This window comes from Scyliorhinus torazame, chromosome 3 (genome assembly GCF_047496885.1).
Source record: "Scyliorhinus torazame isolate Kashiwa2021f chromosome 3, sScyTor2.1, whole genome shotgun sequence".
NCBI lineage: Eukaryota > Metazoa > Chordata > Chondrichthyes > Carcharhiniformes > Scyliorhinidae > Scyliorhinus > Scyliorhinus torazame.
Genome location: NC_092709.1, coordinates 360,006,628 through 360,033,749, shown reverse-complemented (window position 1 = coordinate 360,033,749; position 27,122 = coordinate 360,006,628). Strand labels below are relative to the sequence as shown.

At 46.9% G+C, this 27,122-nt stretch overlaps 1 protein-coding gene across 2 annotated transcripts in view; it reads left to right on the top strand.

The window, feature by feature from the left end:
- The window catches only part of mogs (mannosyl-oligosaccharide glucosidase), a 103,781-nt gene that overhangs the window by 64,531 nt on the left and 12,128 nt on the right, over positions 1-27,122 (top strand). For both annotated transcript variants that reach the window (XM_072497806.1, XM_072497807.1), the window contains exon 4: positions 12,026-12,219. In XM_072497806.1, coding sequence (XP_072353907.1) covers positions 12,026-12,219 — 194 coding nt within the window. The remainder of the gene's footprint in view (positions 1-12,025; positions 12,220-27,122) is intronic.

The window sequence follows — 27,122 nt, the reverse complement described above, 5'->3', positions numbered from 1 at the left end:
CGTACAGGTCCACAGATCTTTGAAAGTGGCATCACAAGGGGCATCAAGAAAGCAGACGGAATGCTTGCCTTCATTGGACAAGGCCTCGAGTATGAAAACTGGCAAAGGCCGCACTTGGAATATTGCGCATAATTCTGGTCGCCACACCCTGGAAGGATGTGGAGGCTTTGGAGAAGGTGCAGAGGAGGTTTACCAGGATGTAGCCTGGTCTGGGGGGTGTTAGGTCTGCAGAGAGGCTGAATAGACTCGGACTGTTTTCATTAGAACAACGGAGATTGAGATCTACAAGATTGAGGGGCATGGATAGAATGGACTGGCACTCTTTCCTGGGTTGGAGGGGTCAGTCACTCGGGGCATAGGTTTAAGGACCATGGGGGCAAAGTTTAGAGGAGATATGCGAGACAGGTTTTTTTACACAGGGTGGTGAGTGCCTGGAACATGTTGTCAGGGAGGGTTATGGAAGCAGATACATGAAATTAAATGAAAATCGCTTATTGTCACAAGTAGGCTTCAAAAAACCCTTTGGATTTCGGCGGCAGCGGTGCGCAGGGGCCTTCTGGGAGGTGAGTAGTGTATTTAAAAACCTTACCTTTACAGGAGCAGCCCTTTAGATTTCGGAGGCAGCGGTGCGCAGGGGCCTTCTTGGAGGTGAGTAGTGTATTTAAAAGCCTTACCTTTACAGGAGCAGCCCTTTGGATTTCGGCGGCAGCGGTGCGCAGGGGCCTTCTGGGAGGTGAGTAGTGTATTTAAAAACCTTACCTTTACAGGAGCAGCCCTTTGGATTTCGGCGGCAGCGGTGCGCAGGGGCCTTCTGGGAGGTGAGTAGTGTATTTAAAAACCTTACCTTTACAGGAGCAGCCCTTTGGATTTCGGCGGCAGCGGTGCGCAGGGGCCTTCTTGGAGGTGAGTAGTGTATTTAAAAGCCTTACCTTTACAGGAGCAGCCCTTTGGATTTCGGCGGCAGCGGTGCACAGGGGCCTTCTTGGAGGTGAGTAGTGTATTTAAAAGCCTTACCTTTACAGGAGCAGCCCTTTGGATTTCGGCGGCAGCGGTGCGCAGGGGCCTTCTGGGAGGTGAGTAGTGTATTTAAAAACCTTACCTTTACAGGAGCAGATCTTTGGATTTCGGCGGCAGCGGTGCGCAGGGGCCTTTTGGGAGGTGAGTAGTGAATTTAAAAACCCTTACCTGGTCCCGTGTCTGTTCTTCTTTTCTGTTTTATTTGTTTTTATATAAGGCGGGAACCGGAAGTTCGACCTCTGGCAAGTCCCCCCCCCCCCCCCCCCCCCCCCCCCCCCCCCCCCCCCCCAACCAATAAATTCTGGTGGAGAGGAAACCCGAGACACTACACGTGTAGTGTCTCCCACCCGCCCTCCTCCTCTAACCTAATAATAAGACCCATTGGTGTAAGGTAAGTGCCATATTATATTATTATATTATTAGCATTGTGCAGGTCAAGGATCGGAGGTGGAGGAGCAGTCTCTGTCAGCGAGAGAACCTGAGAACATCTCAGACACTCAGAAGGTAAGTAAGTGATTTTTACTTTTATACCTTTTTTCAAATTGTGTGTCGGGGGGAAACTGAAGTGACATCACAGAAAAGCTGTGACCTGAGTGGCTGGTTGGGATTCTAACCTAAATTTAAAAAAAAAAATTTAAAAAAAATTTGAGTATTTGGGAACTAATTAAACATAATAACTTAATTATAATTTAGAGGATATCTAAGCCAGAGATCGGAGAGTATTATAGTTAGCTATCGCATTTCTATTAGAAATCTAGTGCTAGGAAACAGATAGTTGACAGTAACTTTGCAATTTAAAAAAATTTATTTATAAAAAAAAAAGACAAATTTTAATTAATTGACGCAATGTCAGTCAGAGGGGTGCTGTGCTCTGACTGAGATGTGGCAGGTCCGGGAGGCTTCCAGCGTCCCGGATGGCTTCATCTGCAGAAAATGTACCCAACAGCAGCTCCTCACAGACCGCATGGTTCGGTTGGAGCAGCAATTGGATGCACTTAGGAGCATGCAGGTGGCGGAAAGCGTCATAGATTGCAGTTATGTAAATGTGGTCACACCCAAGGTGCAGGCAGAGAAATGGGTGACCACCAGAAAGGGCAGGCAGTCAGTGCAGGAATCCCCTGTGGTTGTCCCCCTCTCGAACAGATATACCCCTTTGGATACTGTCGGGGGGGATAGCCTATCAGGGGAAAACAGCAGCAGCCAGAGCAGTGGCACCACGGCTGGCTCTGATGTTCAGAAGGGAGGGTCCAAGCGCAGAAGAGTAATAGTAATAGGGGACTCTATAGTCAGGGGCACAGATAGGCGCTTCTGTGGACGTGAAAGAGACTCCAGGATGGTATGTTGCCTCCCTGGTGCCAGGGTCCAGGATGTCTCCGAACGGGTAGAGGGAATCCTGAAGGGGGAGGGCAAACAGGCAGAGGTCGTTGTACATATTGGTACTAACGACATAGCAGGAAGGGGCATGAGGTCCTGCAGCAGGAGTTCAGGGAGCTAGGCAGAAAGTTAAAAGACAGGACCTCGAGGGTTGTAATCTCGGGATTACTCCCTGTGCCACGTGCCAGTGAGGCTAGAAATAGGAAGATAGAGCAGACAAACACGTGGCTAAACAGCTGGTGTAGGAGGGAGGGTTTCCGTTATCTGGACCACTGGGAGCTCTTCCGGGGCAGGTGTGACCTGTATAAGATGGACGGGTTGCATCTAAACCGGAGAGGCATAAATATCCTGGCCGCGAGGTTTGCTAATGTCAAACGGGAGGGTTTAAACTAGTATGGCAGGGGGGGTGGGCACGGGAGCAATAGGTCAGAAGGTGAGAGCATTGAGGGAGAACTAGGGAATAGGGACAGTGTGGTTCTGAGGCAGAGCAGACGGGGAGAAGTTGCTGAACACAGCGGGTCTGGTGGCCTGAAGTGCATATGTTTTAATGCAAGGTGCATTACGGGTAAGGCAGATGAACTTAGAGCTTGGATTACTACTTGGAACTATGATGTTGTTGCCATTACAGAGACCTGGTTGAGGGAAGGGCAGGATTGGCAGCTAAACGTTCCAGGATTTAGATGTTTCAGGCGGGATAGAGGGGGATGTAAAAGGGGAGGCGGAGTTGCGCTACTTGTTCGGGAGAATATCACAGCTATACTGCGAGAGGACACCTCAGAGGGCAGTGAGGCTATATGGGTAGAGATCAGGAATAAGAAGGGTGCAGTCACAATGTTGGGGGTATACGACAGGCCTCCCAACAGCCAGCGGGAGATAGAGGAGCAGATAGGTAGACAGATTTTGGAAAAGAGTAAAAACAACAGGGTTGTGGTGATGGGAGACTTCAACTTCCCCAATATTGACTGGGACTCACTTAGTGCCAGGGGCTTAGACGGGGCGGAGTTTGTAAGGAGCATCCAGGAGGGCTTCTTAAAACAATATGTAAACAGTCCAACTAGGGAAGGGGCGGTACTGGACCTGGTATTGGGGAATGAGCCCGGCCAGGTGGTAGATGTTTCAGTAGGGGAGCATTTCGGTAACAGTGACCACAATTCAGTAAGTTTTAAAGTATTGGTGGACAAGGATAAGAGTGGTCCGAGGATGAATGTGCTAAATTGGGGGAAGGCTAATTATAACAATATTAGGCGAGAACTGAAGAACATAGATTGGGGGCGGATGTTTGAGGGCAAATCAACATCTGACATGTGGGAGGCTTTCAAGTGTCAGTTGAAAGGAATACAGGACAGGCATGTTCCTGTGAGGAAGAAAGATAAATACGGCAATTTTCGGGAACCTTGGATGACGAGGGATATTGTAGGCCTCGTCAAAAAGAAAAAGGAGACATTTGTCAGGGCTAAAAGGCTGGGAACAGACGAAGCCTGTGTGGCATATAAGGAAAGTAGGAAGGAACTTAAGCAAGGAGTCAGGAGGGCTAGAAGGGGTCATGAAAAGTCATTGGCAAATAGGGTTAAGGAAAATCCCAAGGCTTTTTACACGTACATAAAAAGCAAGAGGGTAGCCAGGGAAAGGGTTGGCCCACTGAAGGATAGGCAAGGGAATCTATGTGCGGAGCCAGAGGAAATGGGCGAGGTACTAAATGAATACTTTGCATCAGTATTCACCAAAGAGAAGGAATTGGTAGATGTTTAGTCTGGAGAAGGGGGTGTAGATAGCCTGGGTCACATTGTGATCCAAAAAGACGAGGTGTTGGGTGTCTTAAAAAATATTAAGGTAGATAAGTCCCCAGGGCCTGATGGGATCTACCCCAGAATACTGAAGGAGGCTGGAGAGGAAATTGCTGTGGCCTTGACAGAAATCTTTGGATCCTCGCTGTCTTCAGGGGATGTCCCGGAGGACTGGAGAATAGCCAATGTTGTTCCTCTGTTTAAGAAGGGTAGCAAGGATAATCCCGGGAACTACAGGCCGGTGAGCCTTACTTCAGTGGTAGGGAAATTACTGGAGAGAATTCTTCGAGACAGGATCTACTCCCATTTGGAAGCAAATGGACGTATTAGTGAGAGGCAGCACGGTTTTGTGAAGGGGAGGTCGTGTCTCACTAACTTGATAGAGTTTTTCGAGGAGGTCACTAAGATGATTGATGCAGGTAGGGCAGTAGATGTTGTCTATATGGACTTCAGTAAGGCCTTTGACAAGGTCCCTCATGGTAGACTAGTACAAAAGGTGAAGTCACACGGGATCAGGGGTGAACTGGCAAGGTGGATACAGAACTGGCTAGGCCATAGAAGGCAGAGGGTAGCAATGGAGGGATGCTTTTCTAATTGGAGGGCTGTGACCAGTGGTGGTCCACAGGGATCAGTGTTGGGACCTTTGCTGTTTGTAGTATATATAAATGATTTGGAGGAAAATGTAACTGGTCTGATTAGTAAGTTTGCAGACGACACAAAGGTTGGTGGAATTGCGGATAGCGATGAGGACTGTCTGAGGATACAGCAGGATTTAGATTGTCTGGAGACTTGGGCGGAGAGATGGCAGATGGAGTTTAATCCGGACAAATGTGAGGTAATGCATTTTGGAAGGTCTAATGCAGTTAGGGAATATACAGTGAATGGTAGAACCCTCAAGAGTATTGAAAGTCAAAGAGATCTAGGAGTACAGGTCCACAGGTCATTGAAAGGGGCAACACAGGTGGAGAAGGTAGTCAAGAAGGCATACGGCATGCTTGCCTTCATTGGCCGGGGCATTGAGTATAAGAATTGGCAAGTCATGTTGCAGCTGTATAGAACCTTAGTTAGGCCACACTTGGAGTATAGTGTTCAATTCTGGTCGCCACACTACCAGAAGGATGTGGAGGCTTTAGAGAGGGTGCAGAAGAGATTTACCAGAATGTTGCCTGGTATGGAGGGCATAAGCTATGAGGAGCGATTGAATAAACTCGGTTTGTTCTCACTGGAACGAAGGAGGTTGAGGGGCGACCTGATAGAGGTATACAAAATTATGAGGGGCATAGACAGAGTGGATAGTGAGAGGCTTTTCCCCAGGGTAGAGGGGTCAATTACTACGGGGGCATAGGTTTAAGGTGAGAGGGGCAAGGTTTAGAGTAGATGTACGAGGCAAGTTTTTTACGCAGAGGGTAGTGGGTGCCTGGAACTCGCTACCGGAGGAGGTGGTGGAAGCAGGGACGATAGTGACATTTAAGGGGCATCTTGACAAATACATGAATAGGATGGGAATAGAGGGATACGGACCCAGGAAGTGTAGAAGATTGTAGTTTAGTCGGGCAGTATGGTCGGCACGGGCTTGGAGGGCCGAAGGGCCTGTTCCTGTGCTGTACATTTCTTTGTTCTTTGTTCTTTGTTAAATGAAGTTACTGGGGAAAGCCCCTAGTCGCCACATTCCAGCGCCTGTTCGGGGAGGCTGGTACGGGAATTGAACTGTGCTGCTGGCCTGCCTTGGACTGCTCTCAAAGCCAGCGATTTAGCTAAACATTAATGGTGTTCAAAAGGCATCTTGACAAATACATTGATAGGATGGGTACAGAGGGATACAGAACTAGGAAGTGCTCAGAGTTTTGACCAAGGGTGGTATCATGACCGGTACAGACTTGGAGGGCCGAAGAGCCTATTCCTGTGCTATATTGTTCTTTGTTCTTAGTTATACCCTTAACTGCTACCTTTATTCCCAATCAAACAACAAGTAAAAATAAATCTCAGCTCTCAATCCACTATTAAGTAGCTTGCACTTAGGAATACCTGTTTTACAGAGATAATTTTTGAAAAAGAGAGATCTTTTGACCATGCTTTAGAGACTGTTGATCTCTTTAAACTGAATTACAGTGAGAGTTAACTGCCTGATGCCTAGTCACAGCTTCATACTTACAATTGAACAACCTTCTTCAAAATGCCTGCGCCTTCGCACCACCCAGCAACGACCCCTTCTTTACATAGATATAGATACTTTACGTAAAACATACAGTGCAGAAGGAGGCCATTCGGCCCATCGAGTCTGCACTGACCCACTTAAGCCCTCACTGCCTCCCTATCCCCGTAACCCAACCTCTCCTAACCTTTTTTGGTCACTAAGGGCAATTTATCATGGCCAATCCACCTAACCTGCACGTCTTTGGGAGGAAACTGTGGGAGGAAACAGCAGCACCTGGAGGAAACCCACGCAGACACGGGGAGAACGTGCAGACTCCGCACAGTGACCCAAGCCGGGAATCAAACCTGGGACCCTGGCGCTGTGTAACCACAGTGCTAATCACTTGTGCTACCGTGCTGCCCACAATGAAGTTACTGTGAAAAGCCCCTAGTCGCCACATTCCGGCGCCTGTTCGGGGAGGCTGGTACGGGAATTGAACCGTGCTGCTGGCCTGCCTTGGTCTGCTTTCAAAGCCAGCGATTTAGCCCTGTGCTAACAAAGAGATTCCCAAGCTGAAATCTCATTAACTGCACAGGGAATCCCCTTAATCCAAATAAAACCTCATTAGCACAAACTGTTTACCGTGGTTTAATTGCACCCCGACTCCCAAAATATACTTGCCTTTCAAACTAGGATTTCTCTTACGCATGATCACAGCAGTCACACAGACTAACCCAGGCTTTCAACCCTTACTGCACCAAATCCCTTTAATATAATACATTGGATATTCCAGCATTCATCACAGTCGGCAATTCAGCCCCTAGAGCCTTCTCCGCTATTTAGTATGATCCTGGCTGACCTAATCTCGACCTCATTTGCAACTTCCTGACCACTTACCGTAACGTCTCGACCCGCTCCAAATTCAAAACCTTTCTATCTCCTCAAATCCATTTAGTGTTCCAGTGTCCACTGCATTCCATGGTTGAGAATTCCACAGATTTGCAATCCTTTGAGTGAAGCAATTCTCCTAATTTCTGTTTTAAATCTGCCATCCCTTCACCTAAAACTATGGCCCCTCATTCTAGAATGTACAACAAGGGGTGTACATCTACCCTGTAAATCCCCTTTAGCATATTGTACACCTCAATTAGATGATCTCTCGTTCTTCTAAACTCCAGTGAGTATAGGCCTAAACTGCTCAGTCTCTCTTAATAAGACACGTCCTTCATCCCTGGAATCAATCTAGTGAACCTTCTCTGAACGACCCTGAATGCATTTATGTCCTTCCTCAACTAAGGGGACCTAAACTAGTGTGCAGCACTTGATATGAGGTCTCACCAATGTGCCACATAGTTGCAACAGCACTTGCCTACTTTTATAATTTATTCCATTAGCAATGAACACCAAAATTCTATTTGCCTTCTTTATTACCTGCACACTAACGTTTTGCGATCCCTGCATGAGGTCACCCAGATCCCTCTGCCCCGAAGCATTTTGAAGTTTCTCATTTAGATAAGTTGCCTTTTTACTCCTCTGACCAAAATGGATGACCTCACACTTAACCACGTTAAATTCCACCTTTCCAAATTTTGGCCTGCTCACACAAACTATCCATAACCATTTGTAAATTTCTTATTCCTCATTTCAAATTGCGTTCCCACTTATTTTTGTGTCGTATGCAAATTTGGCGCTAGTACGTTTTCTGTAAATGTTGGCCCTTTAAGGGCGATACTGGTGAGGTAATAATGGGCAACACAAATGGTGGAGGCACTGAACCAATATTTTGCCTCTGTCTTCGCGAGAGGATAATAATTTTCCAAAAACTGCAGTTAATGCAGAGGAACTTGGTGCAATAACCATCACTGGGGAAAAGGTATTGAATAAATTAATGGAGCTGAAGGCAGATAAGTCTCTGGGACCTGATGGCCTGCACCCGTCGGTATTAAAGGACGTGGCAGCAGAGATCGTAGATGCATTGGTTATGATATTTTAGAATTCCATGGATTCTGGATAGGTCCCGGTGGATTGGAAACATGCCAATGTAACTCCCCTATTCAAAAAGGGAGAGAGACAAAGGTAGGAGATGATAGGCCGGTTAGCTTGACCTCTGTGGTGGGGAAGATGCTGGAATCAATCATTAAGGAGGAGATGACTGAACATTTGAAAAGACAAAGCTCGATCCACCATTGTCAGTATGGTTTTGATGAAGGGTAAGTCACGCTTGAGAAACTTGCTTGAGTTCTTTGAGAATATAACCAGCAAAGTGGATAATGGGAACCTGTGGATGTGGTATATCTAGACTTCCAGAAGACATTTGACAAAGTGCCGCATAAAAGATTGATCCAGAAGGTGAGACCACAGGGTTTGGGGGTAGAATACTAGACTGGATTGATGATTGGCTGACTGACAGAAAGCAGAGGGTCAGGATAAATGGGTCCTTCTCTGGTGATTAGGGATTATGGGGAGAAGGCAGGAGAATGGGAATGAGAAAGATATCAGCTGTGATTGAATGGTGGAACAGACTCGATGTGCCGAGTGGCCTAATTCTGCTCCTATGTCTTATGGTCTTATTGCTGGTGAACTGTAACTAGCGGGTGCCACAGGGGCCAGTCCTCGCACCTCAACTGTTTATAATCTATACAAATACTCTGCAAGCAGGGACAGAGTGTAACATAACAAAATTTGCGGGTGATACTAAAACAGGTAGGAAAGCAGGCAGTGAAGAGGCGATACAGATTTTACAGACGGATATAGACAGGCTCGGAGATTTCGCCAAGGTTTGGCAGGTGGAGTTTAATGTGGATAATGTGAGGTTATCTTTTTGGCCGAAAAAATAGAAAGGCAAATTATTATCTCAATGGAAAGCAGATTCAAGATGTGTCAGTTCAGAGGGATCTGTAAGTCTTTGTTCATGAATCGCAGAAAGTCGGTTTGCAGGTACAGCATGTAATTAAAAAGGCAAATGGAATGTTAGTGTTTATTGCTAAAGGACTGGAGTATAAAAGTAAATAAGTATTGTTGCAATTGTATAGGGTGTTGGTGAGACCACATCTGGAGTAATGTGCCCAGTTTTCATCTCCTTATTTGAGGAAGGATGTGGTGGCATTGGAGACAGTTCAGAGGAGGTTCACTAGATTGATTCCGGGGATGAAAGGGTTGTCGTATGAGGAGAGATTGAACAGTTTGGGCTTGTACTCGCTGGAGTTTCGATGGATGAGAGGGGACCTGATCGAGGTGTATAAAATACTAAAAGGGATTGATAAAGTTAACGTAGACCAAATGTTCCCCCTTGTGGGGCAATCTAGAACGTGAGGTCACAGATACAGGTTGAGAGGCGATACATTTGGAACTGAGATGAGAAGGAACTTCTCGCAGAGGGGGGTGAATTTGTGGAACTCACTGCCCCATAAGGGGCAGCAGGGTAGCATGGTGGTTAGCACAATTGCTTCACAGCTCCAGGGTCCCAGGTTCGATTCCGGCTTGGGTCACTGTCTGTGTGGAGTCTGCACGTTCTCCCCGCGTGTGCGTGGGTTTCCTCCGGGTGCTCCGGTTTCCTCCCACAGTCCAAAGATGTGCAGGTTAGGTGGATTGGCCATGCTAAATTGCCCTTAGTGTCCAAAATTGCCCTTAGTGTTGGGTGGGGTTACTGGGTTATGGGGATATGGTGGAGGTGTGGGCTTGGGTAGGGTGCTCTTTCAAAAGAGCCGGTGCAGACTCGATGGGCTGAATGGCCTCCTGCACTGTAAATTCTATGATAATGTGGTGGAATCTGGTCATTAAATGGTTTCAAGAAGGAGATGGATATATTTCTGATAGAAAACGGGTTAAAGGGATATGGGGAACGGGCCGGGAGGTGGATTTAAGACCAGGAAGAGATCAGCCATGATCTGATTGAATGGCAGAGCGAGTTCGCAGGGCTGAATTGCCTATTTCTGCTCCTAATTCCTATATTCCTGTGTTCGCCCATCATATCGGCACCAGTCAAAAGATGAGCCATGCAGCCTCATTCCACTTGTAGAATTTGGTCTGAAGTCCTGCGGGTTACAGCACTTGATGTGCAAATCCAGCCACCTTTCAAATGAATCAAGTTTTCTCTACCTCTACTACACTTTCGGGCACGAGTTCCAGACTCCACACAAGGTTTCCTCTTCTCTCCTCAAATCTTTCAACCATTCACTTTAAATTCATGCCCTCTAGTCACTGACCTATCTGCTGAAAGTAAATGGGGCCTTCCCATCCACTCTATCCAGGCCTCACACACTTACCAGGCAATGACAACAAGAGAAAATTTAACTATCAGCCCACTACTTTCACTGGCATTACCATTGCTCAATCCCCACTATCAGTATCCTGGGGGTTACCATTGACCAGGAACTGAACTGGACCAGCCATTTTAATACTGTGGCTACAGGAGTAGGTCAGAGGCTAGGAATTCTGCAGCGAGTAACTCCTAGAAAGCACTTGAAACGCCATTGTATAAAAGGCTACAAACCAAGTGCTGGAAAATGGGATTGGAATAGGTAGGTGCATGATTAGATTAGATTTAGATTTATTGTCATGTGTACTGAGAACAGTGAAAAGTATGGGTGACACGGTAGCGCAATGGTTAGCACTGGCTCCAGGGTCCCACTTTCGATTCCCAGCTTGGGTCACTGTCTGTGCGGCGTCTGCATGTTCTCCCCGTGTCTGTGTGGGTTTCCTCCAGGTGCTCCGGTTCCCTCCCACCTAGTCCCACAAGGTGTACTATTAAGTAATTTGGACATTCTGAATTCTCCCTCTGTGTACCTGAACAGATGCCGGAATGTGGCGACTAGGGGCTTTTCACAGTAACTTCATTGCAGTGTTAATGTAAGCCTACTTGTGACAATAATAAAGATTATTATTATTATTGTTCTGCATACAGTCCAGACAGACCTCCACTGTTTACAATCTTTCTTGATGGCCGGCACAGATGCGATGGGCCGAAGGGCCTCTTTCTGTACTGTAAAGCTCTGTGACTCCGAACTCCCCAAACTCTGTCCACCATCTGCAAGGCACAAGTCAGGAATGTGATTGCTAAATTGCTCCTTAATATCCAAAGATGTCCAGGTAAGGTGAGGTTATTGGGTTATGGCAATAAGGCGGATGCCCTTTCAGAGGGTCGGTGCACCCTCAATGGGCCGAATAGCCTCCTTCTGCACTGCAGGAATTGTACGGAATGCAGTTCCAACAACACTCAAAGCTCAACACCATCCAAGACAATGCAGCCCGCTTGTTTGCTCCCCCTTGTTTGCTCAACCTTCCACAAACATTCAAACCCTCCATCACCGACAAACAGTGGCAACCGTGTGTACCATCGACAAGATGCAGTAACTCAGCAAGGTTCCTTAGACAGCACACCTTCAAACCCATGACCTCTATCTTCCAGAAGGACAAGGACAGCAGGGATCATCACCACCCACAAGTTCCCCATGAAGCCACTCACCATCCTATCTTTGATCTCTTATTGCTTTTCCTTCACTGTCATTGGGTCTAAACCTGCAACTCCCTTCCTAACAGTGTACCGTCATCAGGTGGGCAGCAGTGCTTCAAGAAGGCAATGTGGCTTGAGCAAATGCTAACCTTGCCAGTGACGCTCATATCCCTATTTTACAAGCAGAATTTGTTTATCCTTGGCAGACAAAGGTTAATCAGGTGTAGATGTGATTTTTATTGGTCACCTTATTTTCTATTGTAGAGTTCCACCCCAGAGAACCCAGTGATATCGCTGTTATTTTATGTCGCTAGTGATGGACAAGGAATGCTGCAGCCACATGTTGAGGAGAAAAGCAGGCTTCTGGCGGTATCGGGTTCATCCGAGGAGCTGGGAAAATTCCGAATCACCTTCCTGGCACCAACTGAAATAAAATCCAGGAACTATAAATATGCCAGGTAAGATTGTCTCTCTTTATCAAACAACTTTCTGAAAAGCAAATTGAAGCTTGGCGCATTTATAGAAGTGCTCTACGTTTAGCTTTGCATGTTTACCGAGCTGATTTTTATACAGGACAAGTCAAATCCCTGAGTGAACCCTGACTTGATGTATCCTAACTTTTTAGAAACAGTGGAGGACAGTTACTGAACACATTCACAGAGGTCTGCTGATGAAATTTTAACAAATAATAAATTGCACCAAACAAAAAGGTTGAAAATATTTCAATCCAAACACAAGAAAATTAGTCAAATATTCACTCTTACTTCACCCCAGCTATTTATTTACAGACCGTAGAAATTTAGAAAGATATCACATGCAGCTTGTACTCTAGTAAATATTCAGTACATGAGAACCAACAGAGAACTGTGGACAGATATACCACAAAGTAAATGCTACCAAAGCAGACTCTGCATTTCTCAATCCCCTCTCAGACTTTTGTCTCACACTGAGCCAAAAGGTCTAATTGAAACGCTATCTTATGAGGGTTTCCAATCTCCACGTTCAAAGAACTCACCTTGGAATTCTTTCCGATTGTCACTTTCAGCACCTCCACGGTTTGAATCTAATCTTCCAAGGTTTCGATTCCTTGGATCTCCAACTACACTCAAATTTCACCTCCCAAGCAAGATCTCAAATCTTTGACAGCGCCAAATAGAACACCACTGCTCCAAAAGTCGCACAATAAAGAGTTATCCAACCTTTGGCTGCTTCATCAGAGCTTTAGGGCTCCATTCAAGCTCACCTCGCTTCAGGTCTGTTCCCTGTAGCTCTCTCTTTAACTCTGAGCCTATTTCCCTTTTAACATTATTTAACAGTATCTATTTCTGATCTCTGTCCTAGTCCCTTGTCTGGGACTCATTCTTTGGTCTGGGAGGTTCCCTAAAGTTTGGGACCTGCTCCGTGCCTCCCTCTCCTGTCCTGCTCCTTGGGACACATAGTCTCTGTTGGCACTCAGGTCCAGGTCACCTGATCTGCAGTTTTTTGCATTTTCACTTTGCTTCTTTGTGTCTGTGCATGAGACTGGTTCCTGGTCTGAAGATGTAAAATAAACAAACTGCTTGTGCTGCAGTTCTGAGGGCTGTTAGGATCAGGATGGAAGGAGTTTGCAGTTTACCTAGCCCCACTGCTCCGCAGATACAGCATTAGTTTAATTTGCCGTAATGACCAATTATTTACCTTTGCTGCGGTTAGACCCAGAATGACCCAGGTAGACAAGTCTCCTGGACCTGATGGAATGCATCCCAGAGTGCTAAAAGAGATGGCTAGGGAAATTGCAAATGCACTAGTGATAATTTACCAAAATTCACTAGACTCTGGGGTGGTCCCAGCGGATTGGAAATTAGCAAACGTGACACCACTGTTTAAAAAAGGAGGTAGGCAGAAAGCGGGTAATTATTGGCCAGTAGTAACTTCGGTAGTAGGGAAGATGCTGGAATCTATCATCAAGGAAGAAATAGCGAGGCATCTGGATGGAAATTGTCCCATTGGGCAGACGCAGCATGGGTTCATAAAGGGCAGGTCGTGCCTAACTAATTTAGTGGAATTTTTTGAGGACATTACCAGTGCGCGGTAGATAATGGGGAGCCAATGGATGTGGTATATCTGGATTTCCAGAAAGTCTTTGACAAGGTGCCACACAAAAGGTTGCTGCATAAGATAAAGATGCATGGCATTAAGGGGAAAGTAGTAGCATGGATAGAGGATTGGTTAATTCATAGAAAGCAAAGAGTGGGGATTAATGGGTGTTTCTCTGGTTGGCAATCAGTAGCTAGTGGTGTCCCTCAGGGATCAGTGTTGGGCCCACAACTGTTCACAATTTACATAGATGATTTGGAGTTGGGGACCAAGGGCAATGTGTCCAAGTTTGCAGACGACACTAAGATAAGTGGTGAAGCAAAAAGTGCAGAGGATACTGGAAGTCTGCAGAGGGATTTGGATAGGCTAAGTGAATGGGCTAGGGTCTGGCAAATGGAATACAAGGTTGACAAATGTGAGGTTACCCATTTTGGTAGGAATAACAGCAAAAGGGATTATTATTTAAATGATAAAATATTAAAACATGCTGCTATGCAGAGAGACCTGGGTGTGCTAGTGCATGAGTCGCAAAAAGTTGGTTTACAGGTGCAACAGGTCATTAAGAAGGCAAATGGAATTTTGTCCTTCATTGCTAGAGGGATGGAGTTTAAGACTAGGGAGGTTCTGCTGCAATTGTATAAGGTGTTAGTGAGGCCACACCTGGAGTATTGTGTTCAGTTTTGGTCTCCTTGAGAAAGGACATACTGGCACTGGAGGGTGTGCAGAGGAGATTCACTAGGTTAATCCCAGAGCTGATGGGGTTGGATTACGAGGAGAGGTTGAGTAGACTGGGACTGTACTCGTTGGAATTTAGAAGGATGAGGGGAGATCTTATAGAAACATATAAGATTATGAAGGGAATAGATAGGATAGATGCGGGCAGGTTGTTTCCACTGGCGGGTGAAAGCAGAACTAGGGGGCATAGCCTCAAAATAAGGGGAAGTAGATTTAGGACTTCATTTAGGAGGAACTTCTTCACCCAAAGGGTTGTGAATCTATGGAATTCCTTGCCCAGTGAAGCAGTAGAGGCTCCTTCATTAAATGTTTTTAAGATAAAGATAGATAGTTTTTTGAAGAATAAAGGGATTAAGGGTTATGGTGTTCGGGCCGGAAAGTGGAGCTGAGTCCACAAAAGATCAGCCATGATCTCATTGAATGGCGGAGCAGGCTCGAGGGGCCAGATGGCCGACTCTTGCTCCTAGTGCTTATGTTCTTATGAAAGAGACTTTAGCCAAGCTTCTTTTGATAAAATCTGAATGTTTGATTTATTATGAAATAAAACATAGTGTTGAAAAACACCAAAAGTTATAGGAACTGGTGCATACACAATTGTACTCTGGAAGTATAACTATCATTTTTTAAAAATACTCCTGCACGCATGCACTCACAAAGGAAGGACGTTATTGCTCTGGAGAGAGTGCAGAGGAGGTTTACAAGAATGTTGGCAGGGCTGGAAAAGTGTAGCTATGAAGAGAGATTGGATAGGTTGGGGCTATTTTCCTCAACCAAGAAGGCTGAGGGGTGACTTAATTGAGGTGTACAAAATTTTGAGGGGAAGAGATAGAGTGGACAGGATAAAATTGTTTCCCTTGGTGGAGAATTCTGGAACCAGGGGACATAGATTCAATATAAGTGGCGGAAGGTGTAGAGGGGACATGAGGAAACACTTTTTTATGCAGAGGTTAGTGGGAGTCTGGAATTCGCTGCCCGAGTTGGGGGTGGAGGCAGAGACCCTTTCAAAAGTACCTGGATCTGCACCTTAACTGCTCTAAGCCACAGGGCTATGGGCGGGTGCAGGAAGGTGGGATAGAAATGGCACCTGGGTGTCCTAGGGCTGGCATGAGCAAGATGGGCTGAATAGTCTCTTTCTGTGCTGTAACTTTTCTATACAATTTCTATGAAACAAACAGGGTCTCTGTAGAGATGGGCTCAGGAGCATAGACTTTATAAAATAAAGGATAAAGTTTGAAGGGTTTTGATGCAGCTCCCTCATGTGAATCACGGAGATCTCATGGTCCCAGCAGATGTTGAGGTTCGATTTAAAGGAGAATATGAACCTGGATCAATTCTTCATGCCTTAGCTTTGCAGGTTTCCAAAGGTAGACAAGTAATATTCCGATGAGGATTCTCCGGCTTCAAGTTGATAAGCACACTCTGAATTTCCAGGAAGGCAGGGTGGTTGCAGAGAGGGCAGCCTTCCTTCTCCGCTTCTTCACCAAAAAACCCTGAACAACAGGTCCAAAACGTAAAGCTTCTTTCTGTCATGTAATTTTCAGTCATCACTAGCCTTTGCCAGTTTCTTCCCCATCCATTTAGATGTACATTCAGCATTGTGTTATTGTCATTGGAGACTCCAGATAATGGTCTGGGGCAGTGAAAGGCAACCAAGGCTGGTGAGTGGTCCGCGTGAGTTATCCTCCTCCTTCTCTGAGCTGCAAGACTGAGACCGGGTTTGTTGACTAACCATGCTGTTTTGGAAAAGATTGAATACACGCTGAATGTTTCCGAATGAGTTACAGAAAGTGCTTAATCATCAGATAGAATTACAGAAGGAGACCTTTTGGCCCATTGAGTCTGCACCAACCCTCTGAAAGAGCCCCCCTACCTAGGCTGACTTCCCTCACCTAACTTGCACAACTTTGGACTGTGGGAGGAAACCAGTACACCCAGAGGAAACCCACGCACTCATGCTCGGCCTGAATTGAACCCGGACCCCTGGCGCTGTGAGACAGCAGTGCTTGCCACCGTGCCGCCCTATATTAATAGAACTGCCATCAACTTCAAATAGTAACAAAAGAAATATTTACGCTTTGGATGCAGAGGGTGTGCATGGCCCTCACAATCAATGCCGTGTGCATCAGCTTGCACCTCCCTTCACTTGCCCTTGCTTCATGGCCTATCACTTTAGTCATTCTGATAAAGAAAAAAAACTACGTGGACGGAAATCAGTTGAATGTGGCAAGCCCGAGTTGGACAACAAAATGTATCACAGACCACACAGAATGCAGATGGGCAGCATCTGGCTTTACCATCACTGCTCTTGAATCCCACCATTGTAGATGGTGAAATTTGAATTTAATAAAAACCTGGAATTAAAAGTCTAATGATGACCATGAAACATTTGGTTCAAGATTGTCCTTTAGGGAAGGAGATCTGCCATCATTATCTGGTCTGGCCTACATGTAACTCCAGATTCACAGCAATGTGATTGTCACTTAAATGACCTAGCTCAGTTCAAGGACACCAAATGCTGGTCAGATTTGTGGGGGGAAACCGAAGCACCCGGAGGATCTACTTCTCGAAGAGGGTGGTGAATTTGTAGAACTCGCTGCGCCATAGTGCAGTGGAATCGGAGTCATTAAATGGTTTCAAAAAAAACGACAGATATATTTTTGATTAGAAAATGGGTTAAAGGGATTTGAGACCAGGAAGCAATCGGCCATGATCTGATTGAATGTTGGAGCAGGCTCGAAGGGCTGAAATGCCGCCTTCTCCTAATTCCTATGTTCCTATATTCCAATGTCATTCTTAGGATGGCAGGCTGTTACTAGTGGGGTATAACAAGGATCCGTGCTGTGGCCACAGCTGTTCACAATCTATAGCAGTCATTTGGATCTAACAGATTTGACGGACAGAAGCAAAGCCCACCGCTGAATCCGAACAGATGCTATCAGTGGAATCACCCGATCTTCCTTGAATTACCCCAACAGGGGCTTATGGTCGGTACATACTGTGAATGCACGTCCATAAATGTACTGGTAGAATTTTCTCATCGCGGACAAACGGTAGAGCCTTCTTTTTCTACCTGTATTCAGCTGCGCTCGGCATCCGTGAGAGTGCGGAATCTAAAGGCTATTGGTCGCTCTGAGCCTTCGGGTATCCGGTGTTCCAGGACCACCCCCATTCTGTATGGTGAGGCGTCGCACGTGAGGAGCAAGGATTTGTCCGGGTCGAAGTGGATCAGCAATTCATCTGATGAGAGAAACGCCTTCTGGTGTGGGGGCCCCAGTGTCACCTCTGTCCCTAGTTCAGCAGTTGGTGCAGCGGACTGAGCAGCGTGGCAACCCGGGTATTGATTTCCTGTAATAGTTTTTTATTTATTTTTAAATTTAGTGTACCCAATTAATTTTTTCCAATTAAGGGGCAATTTAGCGTGGCCAATCCACCTAGCCTGCACATCTTTTGGGTTGTGGGGGCGAAACCCACACAAACACTTGGAGAATGTACAAACTCCACACAGACAGTTACCCACAGCCGGGATTGAACCTGGGACCTCAGCGCCGTGAGACAGCAGTACTAACCACTGCGCTACCGTGCTGCCCTAACTTCCTGTAATAGTTCACCAGGCTGAGGAAAGAATGGAGCACCATTTGGTCATGAGGGATGGGAGCCTGGTGATTCACCCGCATCCTGATGGATGGGAGCCTGGCGATTCACCCGCACCCTGAGGGATGGGAGCCTGGCAATTCACGCGCACCCTGAGGGATGGGAGCCTGGCGATTCACCCGCACCCTGAGGGATGGGAGCCTGGTGATTCACCCGCATCCTGAGGGATGGGAGCCTGGCGATTCACCCGCACCCTGAGCGATGGGAGCCTGGCAATTCACCCGCACCCTGAGCGATGGGAGCCTGGCAATTCCCCCGCACCCTGAGGGATGGGAGCCTGGCAATTCACCCGCACCCTGAGGGATGGGAGCCTGGCAATTCACCCGCACCCTGAGGGATGGGAGCCTGGCGATTCACCCGCACCCTGAGGGATAGGAGCCTGGCAATTCACCCGCACCCTGAGGGATGGGAGCCTGACAATTCACCCGCACCCTGAGCGATGGGAGCCTGGCGATTCACCCGCACCCTGAGGGATGGGAGCCTGACAATTCACCCGCATCCTGAGGGATGGGAGCCTGGCGATTCACCCGCACCCTGAGGGATGGGAGCCTGGCGATTCACCTGCATCCTGAGGGATAGGAGCCTGGCAATTCACCCGCACCTTGTCCCCCACAGGATGGAGGCCCCAACTGTCCACTATGTAACCGAGATATGTGACCTCCGGCGAGTGGAAAGGGCCATCACGCAAACCAGCTTCCCAGCCATTGACTCTATAATTCCCGCTGCCTCGGAAAGGCAGCCAGCATAATTAAGGACCCCACGCACCCCGGACATGCTCTCTTCCACCTTCTTCCGTCAGGAAAAAGATACCAAAGTTTGAGATCACGTACCAACCGACTCAAGAACAGCTTCTTCCCGACTGCCATCAGACTTTTGAATGGACCTACCTCGTATTAAGTTGATCTTTTCTCTACACCTTGCTATAACTGTAACATTATATTCTGCAGTCTCTCCTTCCTTCCCTATGTACGGTGTGCATTGTTTGTACAGCATGCAAGAAACAATACTTTTCACTGTTTATTAATACATGTGACAATAAATCAAATCAAATCAAAGGCGAATCTCACTCCCGAGGTGGACCCCAGCCCGAGCAAACCACTCGAGGACCTCGGTTAGGTTCGCCACGTGATCCTGATGCGAGGTCTTGGCGAGGAGAACGTCGTCCAGATAGATGGCCCCCCTTGGTAGCCCTCGCAAATATTCTCTATAACCCTCTGGAATATCGCTCAAGCTGAGGAGCCTCCGAACGGCAACCGCGTATTCCAATACAATCCCCAATGGGTATTGAATGAAATGAAAATCGCTTATTGTCACAAGTAGGCTTCAAATGAAGTTACTGTGAAAAGCGTCTGATGGTCACATATTTGCTGGAACTTGGTTCGAGCTCCAGCTTCTAGTATGCGTGGCTCATGTCCAGCTTAGTAAACATTTTCCTCCGCTGAGCCAGGCAAAGATCTTCGATCCGAGGGACCGGGTAACGGTCAAGGCCGGATACCCAGTTTGTTGTCATTTTATAGTCCCCACACGAGCTGCACCACCCCGTCTGGCTTCAACACAGGGACCACTGGCGAGGCCCAATCGGCGTAGTGGACAGGGTGAATAATTTCCTGCTGCTCCAAACAGTCCAATTCCCAGTTGACACTGGCACGTAGTGCGTACAGCACAGGGCGTGCGCGGAAATATCTGGGCTGGATGTTCTCTTCCATGTTTATCGTGGCTAGCGTTCCTTTAATGGTACCGAAGCCTTCGGCAAAAACCGAAGTGAACTTGGACAGGACTCCATCCGGTCCACGGGAGTACAACTGGCACACGCGTTGCCAATGAAAACTCAGGTGATGCATCAAATCATACCTAAGTAGGCTGGGCCCATCACTGCGAACGACCACCAATGGCTGCCACATGGACTGGTCTCCGTATGCCACGGGCATGTTGGCTGCATTACAGGAGTTACACACACTAACATGGGCGGCACTGTAGCACAGTGGTTAGCACTGTTGCTTCACAGCGCCAGGGTCCCAGGTTCGATTCCCGGCTTCGGTCACTGTCTGTGTGGAGTCTGCACGTTCTCCCCGTGTCTGCGTGGGTTTCCTCCAGGTGCTCCGGTTTCCTCCCACAAGTCCCGAAAGACGTGCTGTTAGGTGAATTGGACATTCTGAAATCTCCCTCTGTGTACCCGAACAGGCGCCGGAGTGTGGCGACTAGGGGCTTTTCACAGTAATTTCATTGGAGTGTTAATGTAATGACAATAAAGATTATTACTAACCCAGGATTTGAACCCTTACTGCACAAAATACAAATAATACAATATATCGGAAATTCTTACATTCATCACATTTTTTTTTATTCGTTCATGGCAGGCTTTTGTCAGCATTTATTGCAAATCCCTAATTGCCCTTCAGGGGCAGTTAAGAGTCAACCACATTGCTGTGGGTCTGAAGTCACATGTAGGCCAGACCAGGTAAAGACGGCAAATTTCCTTCCCTGAAGGACATTAGTGAACCCGATGGTTCCATGGTCATCGTTCGACTTTTAATTCCAGATTTTTATTTAATTCATATTTCAACATGATTTTACCTGCAGGAAGTGCTGCCATCTCCAGCTCCTCCAAGACCGAGTTAGGGAACTGGAACTGGAGTTGGAAGAACTTCGGATCATTCGGGAGGCAGAAGGGGTCATAGATAGCAGCTTCAGGGAATTAGTTACACCAACGATTGGAGATAGGTGGGTAACTGTAAGAGGGACTGGGAAAAAGCAGTCAGTGCAGGGATCCCCTGCGGTCGTTTCCCTGAGAAACAAGTATACCGCTTTGGATACTTGGGGGGGGGGGGGGGGACTTACCAGGGGTAAGCCATGGGGTACGGGCCTCTGGCACGGAGTCTGTCCCTGTTGCTCAGAAGGGAAGGGGGGAGAGGAGCAGAGCATTAGTAATTGGGGACTCTATAGTCAGGGGCACAGATAGGAGATTTTGTGGGAGCGTGAGAGACTCACGTTTGGTATGTTGCCTCCCAGGTGCAAGGGTACGTGATGTCTCGGATCGTGTTTTCCGGGTCCTTAGGGGGGAGGGGGAGCAGCCCCAAGTCGTGGTCCACATTGGCACTAACGACATAGGTAGGAAAGGGGACAAGGATGTCAGGCAGGCTTTCAGGGAGCTAGGATGGAAGCTCAGAACTAGAACAAACAGAGTTGTTATCTCTGGGTTGTTGCCCGTGCCACGTGATAGTGAGATGAGGAATAGGGAGAGAGAACATTTAAACACGTGGCTACAGGGATGGTGCAGGCGGGAGGGATTCAGATTTCTGGATAACTGGGGATCTTTCTGGGGAAGGTGGGACCTCTACAGACAGGATGGTCTACATCTGAACCTGAGGGGCACAAATATCCTGGGGGGGAGATGTGTTAGTGCTCTTTGGGGGGGTTTAAACTAATGCAGCAGGGGCATGGGAACCTGGATTGTAGTTTTAGGGTAAGGGAGAATGAGAGTATAGAGGTCAGGAGCACAGATTTGACGTCGCAGGAGGGGGCCAGTGTTCAGGTAGGTGGTTTGAAGTGTGTCTACTTCAATGCCAGGAGTATACGAAACAAGGTAGGGGAACTGGCAGCATGGGTTGGTACCTGGGACTTCGATGTTGTGGCCATTTCGGAGACATGGATAGAGCAGGGACAGGAATGGATGTTGCAGGTTCCGGGCTTTAGGTGTTTTAGTAAGCTCAGAGAAGGAGGCAAAAGAGGGGGAGGTGTGGCGCTGCTAGTCAAGAGCAGTATTACGGTGGCGGAGAGGATGCTAGATGGGGACTCTTCTTCCGAGGTAGTATGGGCTGAAGTTAGAAACAGGAAAGGAGAGGTCACCCTGTTGGGATTTTTTTATAGGCCTCCTAATAGTTCTAGGGATGTAGAGGAAAGGATGGCGAAGATGATTCTGGATATGAGCGAAAGTAACAGGGTAGTTATTATGGGAGACTTTAACTTTCCAAATATTGACTGGAAAAGATATAGTTCGAGTACAATAGATGGGTCGTTTTTTGTACAGTGTGTGCAGGAGGGTTTCCTGAAACAATATGTTGACAGGCCAACAAGAGGCGAGGCCACGTTGGATTTGGTTTTGGGTAATGAACCAGGCCAGGTGTTGGATTTGGAGGTAGGAGAGCACTTTGGGGACAGTGACCACAATTTGGTGACGTTTACGTTAATGATGGAAAGGGATAAGTATACACCGCAGGGCAAGAGTTATAGCTGGGGGAAGGGCAATTATGATGCCATTAGACGTGACTTGGGGGGGATAAGGTGGAGAAGTAGGCTGCAAGTGTTGGGCACACTGGATAAGTGGGGCTTGTTCAAGGATCAGCAGCTACTGCGTGTTCTTGATAAGTATGTACCGGTCAGACAGGGAGGAAGGCGTCGAGCGAGGGAACCGTGGTTTACCAAGGAAGTGGAATCTCTTGTTAAGAGGAAGAAGGAGGCCTATGTGAAGATGAAGTGTGAAGTTTCGGTTGGGGCGATGGATAGTTACAAGGTAGCGAGGAAGGATCTAAAGAGAGAGCTAAGACGAGCAAGGAGGGGACATGAGAAGTATTTGGCAGGAAGGATCAAGGAAAACCCAAAAGCTTTCTATAGGTATGTCAGGAATAAGCGAATGACTAGGGAAAGAGTAGGACCAGTCAAGGACAGGGATGGGAAATTGTGTGTGGAGTCTGAAGAGATAGGCGAGATACTAAATGAATATTTTTTGTCAGTATTCACTCAGGAAAAAGATAATGTTGTGGAGGAGAATGCTGAGCCCCAGGCTAATAGAATAGGTGGCATTGAGGTACGTAGGGAAGAGGTGTTGGCAATTCTGGACAGGCTGAAAATAGATAAGTCCCCGGGACCTGATGGGATTTATCCTAGGATTCTCTGGGAGACCAGGGAAGAGATTGCTGGACCTTTGGCTTTGATTTTTATGTCATCATTGGCTACAGGAATAGTGCCAGAGGACTGGAGGACAGCAAATGTGGTCCCTTTGTTCAAAAAGGGGAGCAGAGACAACCCCGGCAACTATAGACCGGTGAGCCTCACGTCTGTAGTGGGTAGAGTCTTGGAGGGGATTATAAGAGACAAGATTCTAGCTAGGAATAATATGATCAGGGATAGTCAGCATGGCTTTGTGAAGGGTAGGTCATGCCTCACAAACCTTATTGAGTTCTTTGAGAAGGTGACTGAACAGGTAGACGAGGGTAGAGCAGTTGATGTGGTGTATATGGATTTCAGCAAAGCGTTTGATAAGGTTCGCCACGGTAGGCTATTGCAGAAAATACGGAGGCTGGGGATTGAGGGTGATTTAGAGATGTGGATCAGAAATTGGCTAGCTGAAAGAAGACAGAGGGTGGTGGTTGATGGGAAATGTTCAGAATGGAGTACAGTCACAAGTGGAGTACCACAAGGATCTGTTCTGGGGCCGTTGCTGTTTGTCATTTTTATCAATGACCTAGAGGAAGGCGCAGAAGGGTGGGTGAGTAAATTTGCAGACGATACTAAAGTCGGTGGTGTTGTCGATAGTGTGGAAGGATGTAGCAGATTACAGAGGGATATAGATAAGCTGCAGAGCTGGGCTGAGAGGTGGCAAATGGAGTTTAATGTAGAGAAGTGTGAGGTGATTCACTTTGGAAGGAATAACAGGAATGCGGAATATTTGGCTAATGGTAAAGTTCTTGAAAGTGTGGATGAGCAGAGGGATCTAGGTGTCCATGTACATAGATCCCTGAAAGTTGCCACCCAGGTTGATAGGGTTGTGAAGAAGGCCTATGGAGTGTTGGCCTTTATTGGTAGAGGGATTGAGTTCCGGAGTCGGGAGGTCATGTTGCAGCTGTACAGAACTCTGGTACGGCCGCATTTGGAGTATTGCGTACAGTTCTGGTCACTGCATTATAGGAAGGACGTGGAGGCTTTGGAGCGGGTGCAGAGGAGATTTACCAGGATGTTGCCTGGTATGGAGGGAAAATCTTATGAGGAAAGGCTGATGGACTTGAGGTTGTTTTCGTTGGAGAGAAGAAGGTTAAGAGGAGACTTAATAGAGGCATACAAAATGATCAGGGGGTTGGATAGGGTGGACAGTGAGAGCCTTCTCCCGCGGATGGATATGGCTGGCACGAGGGGACATAACTTTAAACTGAGGGGTAATAGATATAGGACAGAGGTCAGAGGTAGGTTCTTTACGCAAAGAGTAGTGAGGCCGTGGAATGCCCTACCTGCTACAGTAGTGAACTCGCCAACATTGAGGGCATTTAAAAGTTTATTGGATAAACATATGGATGATAATGGCATAGTGTAGGTTAGATGGCTTTTGTTTCGGTGCAACATCGTGGGCCGAAGGGCCTGTACTGCGCTGTATTGTTCTATGTTCTATAACATCTGAAGTGGCAGGATTTGAACCTGTGTCCCCAGAGTACTGCGGTTCTCTGGATTACTAGTCCAGTGACAATACCAATGGTGACGATGCCACCACCTCCCCACCAAATTCATCACATGGTATCCACTAGTACCCATGTCTAACGAACACATGTGGACACAATTCCTGGCACGGCTGCCCATCCAGACCGTGTTCCCAAACAAATGGGGCAAATAAGCCCATCCAATGCTTAGGTAAACTCGAGGTCCAAATCCATCACCTTGGTAGCTGGGGTAGAAATCACTGTGACACATGCAGTACCACATTCCCAGTCCTAGAGACTCATCATATACAGCCCATATGAATCCCGCAAGGATTTATCTGGGATATGATCGAGGTTGTGATTAATATATCACCATCCTTGTGGTCAACGACCACCCACAGCCGGGATTCATAATCCGAACAAGAGTCCCCGGCTTATTAAGAATAATGTTTGTTACAAAGTTGATGATATTTGTTACCAAACCTTGCACAGTTACTGTTTTTATTTGATGGCTGTCTGGGGTCAGTTATCCAGTGCTTGATTTCCTAACCCTGTTCCTCCCTTTGGCAGTTGGATATTGTTATGTGCCAGGGTTTAGAAACTCCAAAGTATATTATGAAGTCTTCCTGACCTACAAACTTTATGTTAAATTTGGTGAGGATGAGCACAAGAGCCTTCCCTTCAGGTGTGATTCATCAGACTTCCCAGACACTTTAATCAAAATAAGTTTTATTCTAAGAACTTAGTTAACATTTATATAACCACACAGCAAGAATTGTTATCAATTACACACATTAAAGACACCACACAGCTAAAGTAATCTATGTGTAGCACTTAATGAATTCCCCCTTAACTGTTCCAATTCAAAAACAAAATCCCCAAAAACCCTTTTCAAGGGCGTGGCCCAGCACTCTGCATTCTCACTTGAATAAGACTGGCTTTCCCTGAGATTCTGACCCCGTCTCACCAGCAGGGTTAAACCCTTCTGGAAAGCAAACTATATCTTTTAAATTACCAAAGCAGGTAGCTATAATCAATGGGTTTTCTTTCTGGAACAACTCATTAAAATTAAATAGAGACAGGCCAAAAACATTTCTGTTCTCTGTTTGTAGTCCACAGCAGTCAAAACTGAAAGCAAAAGTAAAATAAACCTCACAGCTCAGCTCCACCCACAAAATGACATCACTGAAGTCATGTGATAAGACAAAAACCTTTCTTAAAGGGACACTCCCATGACAATATACTGTCCAGGTGCAGACAGATATTCTGATCTATCTCAAACAGACAGAAAATACTGGACAATCTCAGCAGGTCTGACAGCATCTGTGTAGGGAGAAGAGCTGACGTTTCGAGTCTTGATGACTCTTTGTCAATGCTGATCTATCTCTGGTGGGGGCTTCCCAGGCTATAATGACACTCATGAGAGTCATGTATAACCTGCAAAATATTAACATTTGTTTCCGTTGTGCAGGTTAATGTTTGGTGACTTTTGTATAGAGTTTCAACTATATACATGTCTCGCCTTACAATTACCTCATATGGTCCATGCCACCGAGAAATGTGGTGTCAACCTGGTGAAGCGACAACTTGTCTGCCAACAGCATAAGCAGCAAGTAATAGAGCGAAGCGATTCCACAACCAACGCATAAGATCTGAGCTCTAGCCCTGCCACATCCAGCCGTGAATGGTGGTGGTCAATTAAACAACTGGAGGAGGAGGCTCCACAAATATCCCCGTCCTCAGTGATGGAGGAGTCGAGCCCACATCTGTGCAAAAGACAAGGCTGAGGCATTCGCAATAATCTTCAATCAGAAGTGCCGAGTGGATGATCCATCTCGGTCTCTTCCAGAGGTTCCCAGCATCACAGATAACAGTCTTCAGCCAGTACGATTCACTCACATGATATCAAGAAACGGCTGAAGGCACTGGATACTGAAACGGCTATGGCCCCTGACAATATATCGGCAATAGTACTTGAAGACTTGTGCTCCAGAACTTGCCGCACCCCTAGCCAAGCTGTTCCAGTACAGTTACAACACTGGCAGCTACCCGGCAATGTGGAAAATTGCCCAGGTGTGTCCTGTACACAAGATACAGGACAAATTCAACCCAGCCAATTACCGCCCTATCAGTCTCCGCTCCATCATCAGCAAAGTGATGGAAGGAATCATCAAGTGCTATCAAGCAGCACTTACTCCGCAATAATCTGCTCACGGACACTCAGTTTGGGTTCCGCCAGAGTCACTCAGCTCCTGACCTCATTACAGCTTTGGTTCAAACATGGACAAAAGAGCTGAATGCCAGAGGTGAGGTGGGAGTGACTGCACTTGACATCAAGGCAGCATTTGACCGAGTGTGGCATTAAGGAGCCCGAGCTAAACTGGAGTCAATGGGAATCAGGGGGAAAACTCTCTGCTGGTTGGAGTCATACCCGGCACAAAGGAAGCTGTTGTGGTGGTTGGAGGTCAATCATCTCAGCTCCAGGACATCACTGC